The sequence below is a fragment of the Caretta caretta genome, chromosome 24, assembly GCF_965140235.1.
Source record: "Caretta caretta isolate rCarCar2 chromosome 24, rCarCar1.hap1, whole genome shotgun sequence".
NCBI classification, from domain to species: Eukaryota; Metazoa; Chordata; order Testudines; family Cheloniidae; genus Caretta; species Caretta caretta.
Genome location: NC_134229.1, coordinates 17590019 through 17600695, shown reverse-complemented (window position 1 = coordinate 17600695; position 10677 = coordinate 17590019). Strand labels below are relative to the sequence as shown.

General features: G+C 49.0%; 1 protein-coding gene across 1 annotated transcript; it reads left to right on the top strand.

Moving 5' to 3' along the window:
- The first annotated feature begins 1262 nt into the window (after positions 1-1262).
- LOC125625672 (chemerin-like receptor 1) lies at positions 1263-7677 on the top strand. The gene is made up of 2 exons (XM_048828021.2): positions 1263-1373; positions 2582-7677. The coding sequence occupies exon 2, from the start codon at positions 2636-2638 to the stop codon at positions 3509-3511; it is 876 nt and encodes a 291-aa protein (XP_048683978.1). The 5' UTR covers positions 1263-1373; positions 2582-2635; the 3' UTR covers positions 3512-7677.
- The last annotated feature ends 3000 nt before the right edge of the window (positions 7678-10677 follow it).

Sequence of the window (10677 nt, the reverse complement as noted above, 5' to 3'; positions counted from 1 at the left end):
TAAATTTGTTAGTCTCTAAGGTGCCACGAGTCCTCCTCTTTCTCTTTTTTGCTATAGACTGTTATCCAAAGGCTCAGGGCTGACGATGCCAGTAAAACCATCTGACCACTAGATGGCAGCAGATGTCCAATTCAGGTGCTTGTCCTAAACTGGCAATCAAGTCACCCGGTCCCCTTCCCTTTCGCGTGGTCTACACTAGTAACGGATGTTGGTATAACTACGTCGCTCAGGGGTGCGGAAAACCCTCCACCCCCGGTGATGCTGTTATGCTGACCTAAGGCCTGGTGTAGACGATGCTTCTCCCATCAGCACCGCTCCCGCCTCTCGGGGGGGTGGATTAACGGCGCCGATGGGAGAAGCTCTCCCGTCAGCACAGACAGCGTCTTCACTGGGCTGCTTCAGCGCCGCAGCTGCATCGGTGCAGCCTTCCCCGTGTAGACGTGCCCTTTGATCAACTGAACTGACTGAGCTCCTGGAGTCTCTCTCTGCCAAGCCCGGGGGCCAGTCCGTTAATCCTTCTCGTGGCTCTTCTCTGACCCCTCTCTAGTTGCTCAACATCCTTCTTGGGGGGGGCGGGAGGGGGGGCGCCAGAACCGGACACAGGATCCCAGCAGCGGTCGCACCAGGGCCAGATCCAGAGGGAAAATCACCTCCCTGCTCCTAAGTGACATTCCCCTGTTCAAGTATCCCAGCATGGCTGCAGCCCTGTTGGCCCTGGGAGGTCATGTGGAGCTGAAAAGTGTCCCCACGCCTGAGGCCTCCAGGCAAAAGACGAGAGACGAAGGCAGGTTGCAGGCCAGGCTGTGGTTTGTGTGGTCTCTAGCACAGAACGAGGGTTTCCTTAGCGTTGCCTGGCCTGTAACGTGTCCCAGGCCGAGGGGTGGGGTCCCTGCAGCAAAGGCAGGGCTGAGAATCTCCCGCGTCCCACCACCAGTGGGTCTCTGTTCACTTTCCCCAGCCAGGAGGGGCTGGAGGGCAGTGTCCCAGCTGGCGTCTCTGCTCCTGGAAGCTCGCCGGGGGGAGTCAGCTGGAAGTGGCTGCCTCAGCCCCTGCTCTCTGCTGGGGCCCCACCATCCGCCCCCGGATGTGGACAGCCGAATGCAAACACCTGGCGAGGGTCCAGCAGGGGGGAGCTTGTGGTTCTCGGGATGTCTGCATGTAGCAGAGGGTGTCAGAGGCCTTCCAGGCTTTACAGATGTGATCGGACCCAGCCATGTCCTGTGAGCTCCACCCATTGTCCCCCCCTTTCAGATATATCCGCACATGAACCGCTCCCTGCTCCGGGCTAAGCCAGCCTGGGCGAGCTGCAGGCATCACGTTGGAGACCTAGGACAGGGGTTGACTCTGGGACACTGCGTGCCCCCAAAACACGGGTAAGGAAATGAGGTAAACCCCTCAGCTGTCCTATTGGATCTCATTCTACCCCCACCCCCACTAGCTCCTGGATCTCCCCTCTTCCTGCTGCCCCCATCCCCTCTCCTCATCTGCTCCGCATAGCGCCAGTTGAAATTATTTGTGGGTCCTGTTGTCAGAGGTCACGGTCCCCCATCGTGCTGGGTGCTGAACAGACCCCAACCAAGGTCGGGGGCCCCATCACAGCAGGCAGTGCATAGACACTGACTGAGATCGGGGGCCCCATCGTGCCAGGCACTGCACAGACCCAAAGGGTGAAACAAGCCTGGGCACAATAAACTCACACTCTGAACAGATGACTGTTTGGAGGGTAAACTGAGTCATGGGGCCATGACATGACTTCTCCAACCTCCCCAAGCAGAGTCTGGAATGGGACCCAATCATCCTGACTCCCCATCTAAAGACTAAAATAGACTCTTGCAATATCCTTCCTTTTGGCTTGTTACTGGTCTCTTCTTCCTCTTGTGTTTTACCGGGTTGCTTTTTTTGTCATTGTTGTTGTTTCAATGTTACTTTTCTCCTCCTTGAAAGCCGCTCTCCATCACTTGAGGTTTTTACAGGGAGGGGTTCTTTCGGTTGGGATTTTGCCCACCCAGCTTCACTAACTTACCCTCCTAAAAAGGCCCAAACCACACAAAAACTCTGCTTCAAAATGAAGGGGGAGAAGGGGAAGAATCACTTTAAAAAATTCCATTATTTCAAAAGAAAGGGGGGAAACGATCATTCATTAATTTTATTTTTTAAACCAAGACGGGGGGGAAGGGGTCTCTCCTTTCTCCATCTCTGAATTCTGGTCCGCCACCACCCTAATTGTCCACTGCCCCTTTCCTAGAAATCCAACTTTTCAGCAAGAAGCTGGATTTTTTTTTAATATTTCGTTTAGTCAAAAAAAACAATATTATGTTAAAACAAAAATGTTTGGGCAGAGAATAGACACAAGTCCTGCATCTTGGCAGGGGAATAGACTAGATGACCCTTGGGGTCCCCTTCTAGCACTCTGGCTCTATGCTTCTAAGGTGTTTGAATCATTGGTACCATTGGCCTAAAAATATTTGATCCTGTCTGAGTTCAGCTCAGGACTGGGGGAGTATATAAGCTCTGCAGGTGTCTTGCTCTGTCCTTGACCTCTCCTGGAGCCCATTTCATTGCTCTTCCTTCCTTTGCTCAGTACAACGTCTGCGTTGCCCCCGCCAAGCCCTGAGGAGAAGGAGGGGATATTGTGATGGTAACTCTCCTGAGAATGGTGTTCCCAATCCTCTCTCTGGTGCTGAGTGCCGTGGCCTTCTTCACCGGGCTGCCATTGAATGGGTACGTCGTCTTTGTCACCAGCTGCCGTACAGGGAGGACGGCCAGCGCCGTGTGGTTCCTGAACCGGGCCATGGCCGATTTCCTCTTTATCGTCTTCCTGCCAATCAGATTCATCTTCATCCTGAACTTAGACCAGGCCAAGATACTGAACAACACCGTTATCTCACTCCACATGTTCTCCAGTGCCTTCCTCCTCACGGCCCTCAGTGTCGATCGCTGCATCCTCGTGGCATGCCCTGAGTGGACCCGGAACCACCGCACACCCCTCCTGGCTTTCATGATTGTTATAAGCCTGTGGGCCATGTCTGTTGGGTTCAGCTTGCGGTATGGTGATCTCTGGGAATCCCTGCTCTCACCGGCCAGTATACGCATGAATGTCCCACTGGATGAAGGGAGGGTGAAGGCTGCCTTTGTGATCCAGTTCCTAGTCGGGTTTCTGATCCCATTAGCCTTGATCTTAATCCCAACCTTCTACATCGTTCTAGCTGCCAAGCTGAGAAGGAACAGGCTGATCCAGTCCACCAAGCCACTCAAGATCCTTCTTGGCTTGATCCCGACCTTTTTCGTCTGCTGGCTGCCGTATCACGTCTTCTCCTTCCTGCTGATCTCACCTAAGTACCCCCTGCCTTTTCTTGTCACAGAAAGCAATTTTGCTTGTATCCTGTCATATTTCAACAGTTGCCTCAACCCCATCTTCTACCTCACCATGGAGGAAGAGTTTCTGAGGTACCAGCATCGTGCACGCAACCCCCAAACCACCGACAACTCAGGGCCGGAGCTGGCTGAATAGGGGAACGGATGGAATTGTTGATATTTCTATGGAAAAAGAATTCTGTTCATTGGGACACGTAACTTCCTCTTGATCCCAAAATTGTCTTTTTTAGCAAGTGAATTTTTTGGCCTTATTCATAGAAAAGCCACAAGAATGATTTCTGGATTAGAAAACCTGCCTCACAATGAGAGACTCAAGGAGCGCAGTCTATTTAGCTTAACAAAGAGACAGTGAAGGGGTGACTTGATCACAGTCTGTAAGTACCTACATGGGGAACAAATATTTAATAACGGGCTCCTTAATCTAGCAGAGGAAGGTCTAACATGATCCAGTGAACAGAAGTTGAACCTAGACAAATTCAGACTGGAAAGGAGGTGTAAATTTGTAATGGTCAGAGTAACTGACCCTGGGTTTAGCAGGCCAATGCTCAAACCGCTGAGCTATCCTTCCCACCAATACGTCCTTTTCTATGTCTTCATGTCCTTGTTTTTCTCATCATGTCATTTTTGCTGCCAGTGGGGCTCCAGCTCTTCTTCTTCCCTGTGTTTGTTGAAGATCAATGGATCTATGAAAGAAAGGGTAATATTTTCAAAAGGGTCTAAGTTCTATTTTTTAGTGTTTAGGCCCTTGGAACCTTGCTGAGAGTCAATGAGACATAAAATAAGAATGGCCATATTGTGTAAGAGCAAAGGTCCATCCAGCCCAGTATCCTGTTTTTTGACAGTGGCCAATGCCAGGTGCCCCAGAGGGAATGAACAGAACAGGGAATCATCAAGTGATCCATCCCCTGTCGCCCATTCCTAGCTTCTGGTAAACAGAGCCTAGGGACACCATCACTGCCCATCCTGGCTAGTAGCCATTGATGGACCTATCCTCCATGAAATTATTTAGTTCTTTTTTTAACCCTGTTATAGTCTTGGCCTTCACAATATACTCTGGCAAAAAGTTCCACAAGTTGACTGTGTGTTGTGTGAAGACATACTTCCTTTTGTTTGTTTTAAACCTGGTGACTATTAATTTCATTTGGTGACCCCTAGTCCTTGTGTTATGAGAAGGAGTAAATAACACTTCCTTATTTACTCTCTGCACACCCGTCAGGATTTTATAGGCCTCTTAGTCGTCTCTTTTCCAAGTTAAAAAGTCCCAGTCTTATTAATCTATCCTCATATGGAATCCGTTCCATACCCCTCATCATTTCTGTTGCCCTTTTCTTTACCTTTTCCAATGCCAATATATCTTTTTTTAGATGGATTTATATAGAGGTAATATGATATTTTCAATCTTCTTATCTGTCCCTTTCTTAATGATTTCCAACATTCTGTTCGCTTTTTTGACGGCCGCTGCACATTGAGTGGATGTTTTCAGAGAACTGTCCACAATCACTCCAAGATCTCTGTTTTGAGTGGTAACAGCTAATTTAGACCCCATCGGTGTATATGTATAGTTGGGATGATGGTTTCCAATGTGCCTTACTTTGCATTTATTAACATTGAATTTCATCTGCCATTTTGTTGCCTAGTCACCCAGATTTGTGAGGTCCCTTTGTAACTCTTCGCAGTCAGCTTTGGACTTAACTATATTGAGTAGTTTTATATAATCTGCAAATTTCGTCCCTGCCCACTGTTACCCCCTTTTCCAGATTGTTTATGAGTCAGACTCTTCCCAAACCAATCACGTTCATCTATGAGTCTGACTAATTTGTTCTTTACTATAGTTTCAACCAGTTTGCCGGGTACGGAAGTCTGGCTTACCGGCCTGTAACTCCCAGGACCACCTGTTGAGCCTTTTTAAAAAACTGGTGTCACATTAGCTGTCCTCTAGTCATTTGGTACAGAAGCTGATTTATATACCACAGTTAGCAGTTCTACAATTTCACATTTGAGTTCCTTCAGAACTCTTGGGTGAATCCCATCTGGTCCTGGTGACTTATTACTGTTTAGTTTATTAATTTGTCCCCAAACCTCCTCTAATGACACCCCAATCTGGGACAGTTCCTGGGACAGCTCCTTTTACCTAAAATGATTGGCTCAGCTCTGGGAATCTCCCTCACATGCTCAGCTGTGAAGACTGATGCAAAGAATTCAATTGGTTTCTTCGCAATAGCCATATCGTCCTTGAGTGCTCCTTTAACATCTCAAACGTCCAGTGGCCCCTCTGTTTTTTTAGCAGGCTTCCTGGTTCTGATTACTTAATTAATTTTTTGCTATTACTTTTTCAGTCTTTGGCCTGCCACAGGGATGTTAAATCTAATTATATTATGGTCACTATTACCAAGCAGTTCAGTTATATTCTCTCTTTGGACTAGATTCTGTTCTCTGCTTATCACTAACTCAAGAATTGCCTCTCCTCTTGTGGGTTCGAGGACTGGCTTCTCCAGGAAGCTGTCATTTAAGGTGTCAAGAAACTTTATCTCTGCATCCTGTCCTGAAGTGACATGTACCCTGTCAATATGGAGATAGTTGAAATTCCCCATTATTATTGAGTTTTTTATTTTTATAGCCTCTCTAATTTCCCTGAACATTTTACAGTCAGTATCACCATCCTGATCAGGTGGTCGGTAGTATATCACCCCTGCTATGTTCTTATTATTAAAGCATCAAATTACTATCCATAGAGATTGCTTGCTACAGTTTGGTTAATTTAAGATTTTTACTTCATTTGACTCTACGCTTTTTTTGCATATATTCCCAATCCCCCACCAGCACAATCTGGTCTGTCCTTCCAATGTAATTTGTACCCTGGTGTTACTGTGTCCCATTGATTATCCTCATTCCACCAAGTTTCTGTGATTCCTATGATGTCAATCTCCTCTTTAATTAATAAAAGGCACTCTAGTTCACCCATCTTATTATTTAGACTTCTAGCATTTGTATATTATCACTTTTAAAAACTGTCACTTTTTAGCTGTCTGCAATTACTTGATGTCATTGAATTCATTTAGGCTTCTATGGGTGAGATTTTCAAAAGCACGTATGTGAGTTAGGTGCTTAACTCCTATTGACTTCAATGAAAATTTGGCATCTAACTCCCTTAACCAACCTTAAAAACCTAGTCCTGTGTCTTCATTGCCAAGCCTCAAACCTCATGAGCCGCCTCATAAAGCATCATGAGATGAGTTTTAACAAAAAGACATTTAGGTTCTTCTTTTTTGCCTCCTAATTTTTTGGGGGCAATTTCCAGCTTTTCTCTGCAACAATGAAGGTCAGAAACTTGCTAAAAAATAAAAAATAAAACAGAAACAAAAGCTCAAATTCCCACCTAATCATATGATTCCAGGATCTGGGGCTTGGAGGAAAATGAGAAGCACAGTGAACGCCGCAACCAAATTGTAAGGGTTGGTGACAGTACAAAACTCTGCCAAAATTTCAGAACACCAGAACTATCTAGCTCTGTTTTGGAAGCCAATGGAGTGAGGAGCTGTTTCAAATATTGGGGACTTTAAAATAAAGTGTGTGTCTGTCACTGTGTACTTCAAAACGGCACCCTGGGACCACCATATTCGTGACTGTCATATAAATATGAACAAAGTCTGCCTTGTGAGGTATCATTAAAAACGTCTTGATCTGTTGATTATTAATATCTGGTTGAATTGTATGTGCTGTCACTGTATGGGGAGTTGCTATGTGTGTGTTAGTGAAATAAGTTGTGATGTTGGGGAACACCCACAACCAGCCTTTCAGGTACAACAATGGAGGAGCCAGACAGCGTTAATGGCTCATCAGCACCCATCCAAGAATCCACTATCTCAGGAACTGTATACAATGGAGATTTCTCAGAGAGAGAACGGAGACAATGGAGACTGTTTGACCCAAGTCATAGCGAAATATATTCCCAGGGAGTTGGAAGAAACTACAAAAGAGGGGAAGTGACATCACCACTTTGCCTCACTCCCCCCACAACTCAACACCTGGAAACACATCTGGAGTACATAGACTTTGACCGGGGAAGTTTGGTATCGGGCTGGAAGACAAGCCTAGCCTGTGTATTGAGGATCTGTCACATGCTTGTACCATCTGCCAGGGTGAGACACGACTTGATTCAAATCCTGTCTAGTTTATAGAACTCAGACTGTGAATTTACTTTTATTCTTAGGTAACCAGCTTTGATCTCTATGCTCACTGCTTATAATCACTTAAAATCCATCTGTCGGTAGTTAATAAACCTGTTTATTATTCTACCTAAAACTGTGTGTTTGGTTGAAGTGCATGGGACATCTCAGCGCAGTTGACAAAGGCTGGTGCGTGTCCTCTCCACATTGAGGGAGGGGTGGGCTGGGTAATGAACTTACACTGGCCAGGCTTCTGAACAATGCAGGATGGTACATTTCTGGGCTGCAAGGCCAGGGAGCCTGGGGTAATTGACTGGAGCCTCTGTATTGATGGTTCATGTGTGGCTGGGAGAAGCATTCATGTAACTCAGCCGGGTGTGCCCCTGCATGAGGATGGCTATGTAAGTGCAGGACCTGCCAGAGGTTTGTAGCTTGACACAGCATCACAATGTGAGAGGAACATTCCAGGTTGGTGGGACAGAGGGTTCAGTGGTCCCACAGTCCAGCTTGCATGCCAGGAATCCCGTCACAGTGGCTTTTAAAACCAATGTCTCAATGAATCCTGATAGTCCCTGCCAAAATTCATGCATCTTTCACCCTTCGCTACATTGCTGGCTGTTCTCCAGCGTCCAGCCGATCCAGCAGCCAATTGAACAGCAGGCACTATGTCGTGTGGCTCACAGCCAACGAAGAGAGAGATTCATGATCCACTCGCCACCTGTCAAGGTCTCTCTGGGACTTTCAAGGGCTGACCGGGGGAGAAGGGTGGCAGGACCCACTCACTAATCACTCCCGACCCAGTGGCACTTCAGGGGCCCAAGCTTGGTCTGCTGGTTCTCCAAGTGTGAATGGCCTGAATTTTTGCAACGATGTGGCTGCCGCTCAGCTCCTGCTCAGGCTGTGGGTACCCCGGATGTGGGCGACCGTCTCTTCAGATGGGATCACAGATTCTTTGTCACGAGAGGCCTGAGAGCTGAGCTGAGCTGTTTGAGGCTTGTGAGGAGCTGGTTGCCTTGGAGGTTTTGCAGACTCCGCTTTGTGAGCATCTCCCATCCCGACTGAACTGCCCACCACGCGTGCTCTCCCCCCTACTCTGAGAATACAGCTTCCTGCCCTCAGACAGAGTCCATGGGGATGGGGGGGGGGTGGTAGCTGCAGGTGGTGTGTAAGAAAGTGAGATTAAACCTTCCAGCTTCAATGCTAATGTGAAATCCACAATGCCCTCCCTCCCCCACAGATCAGTCTCTGCCCCCCCATCCCCTGCACCAGGTTCCTTCCTGCACCCAATCCACCCCCACAGCAGCCCCCCAGATTCCAACCCGCTCCCCATAGCAGCCTCCCCAGATCCTTTCTGGCTTCCACACCCTGGTCCCCAAAGCAGCCTCCGCACATCTCTCCCTTCCCCTCCCCATAGGTGTCGCATCGTCTTGCTTAAAGTGGTTCCCATCGTACACCGGCTTTACAGTTTGATTCAGTGGCTCTCAGCACCCCCACTATACAAATTGTTCTAGCAACCCTGACCCCACCCCACTCCCCACAGCAACCCCCCCCCCCAAATTCCTCCCTGTCACTTGTATAAACAGCCCCTATGCCCCACCCCAGTGGTGGCCACATCTCAGCGGGAAAAGACCCTATAGATTAAGGCTTTCAACCTTTCCAGACTACTGTACCCCTTTCAGGATTCTCATTTGTCTTGTGTCCCCCCAAGTTTCTCCTCACTTAAAAATGACTTGTTTACAAAATCAGACACAAATATACCAGTGTCACGGCGCACTAGTACTGATAAATAGTTTACTTTCTCATTTTATAAGTATAAAATAAATAAATTGGGATAAAAAGATCGTACTTACATTTTAGTGGACAGTATGTAGAGCAGTAGAAAGAAGCCATTGTATGAAATTTTAGTTTCTGCTGACTACGCTAACACTTTTTCTGTACCTTGTTGTAAAGCTGGGCAAATATCTAGATGAGCTGATGTTCCCCACGGAAGATCTCTGCGTACCCCCGGTGGTACACGTACCCCTGGTTGGGATCCACTGCTACAGACTGGTATCCAAAGGCTCAGGGCTGACGATGGCAGTAAAAGCACCTGGCCAGTAGATGGCAGCATACATGCAAGTCAGGTGCGGGTCAGAAACTGGCAATCGAGTCACCCCGTCCCCTTCCCTTTCGCTGGGTCTACGCTAGTAACGGATGTTGGTATAACTACGACGCTTGGGGGTGTGGAGCCCTCCAACCCCCGCCCCCGGGTGACGCTGTTACACCAACCGAACGCCCGGTGTAGACAGCGCTTCTCCCGTCAGCACCGCTCCCGCCTCTCGGGGGGGTGGATTAACGACGCCGAGGGGAGAAGCTCTCCCGTCAGCACAGACAGCGTCTTCACCGAGCCGCGACAGCGCCGCAGCTGCATCGGTGCAGCCTTCCCCGTGTAGACGTACCCTCTGGTCAACTGAACTGACTGAGCTCGTGGACATAGGCCCCGACTCTGTGGAGGCTCCGGGACGGGAACACCCACGGGGAAAAATTGAAGGGTGCTTTGCACCCACCAGCAGCTCCCCACCCCATCCTCCACCTGCGTCCCCGCCTCTCCCCCAGCTCCTAGTGCTTGTCGTCGCGAACAAGCTATTTCGTGGTGGCAAGCTCTGGGAGGGAGGGGGGAGGAGGGGGAACGCAGGGCACTCTGGGAAGAGGTGGGGCTGGGGCAGGGATTTGGGGAGGAGTCCAATGGGGCAGGGAGGGGGCGGAGTTGGGGTGGGGACATTGGGAAGCGGTTGGAATGGGGGTGGGGCAGGGGTGGAGTCGGGGGCGGGAACGGGGGCGAGCACCCACCGGCTCCGGGAAGAGTTGGCACCTAGGCTCCTGGAATCTCTCTCCACCAAGGCTGGGGTCCAGTCCTTTAATCCTTCTCGTGGGTCACCTCTGACCCCTCTCCAGTTACTCAACACCTTTGTTGAAGAGTGGGCACCAGAACCAGGCAAAGGATCCCAGCTGTGGTTGCACCAGGGCCAGATCCAGAGGCAAAATCACCTCCCTGCTCATAATCGAGATTCCCCTGTTGATGCATCCTAGGACGGCCTGAGCCCTGTTGGCCCTGGGAGGTCACACTGAGCTGAAAAGTGACCCCACACCTAAGGCC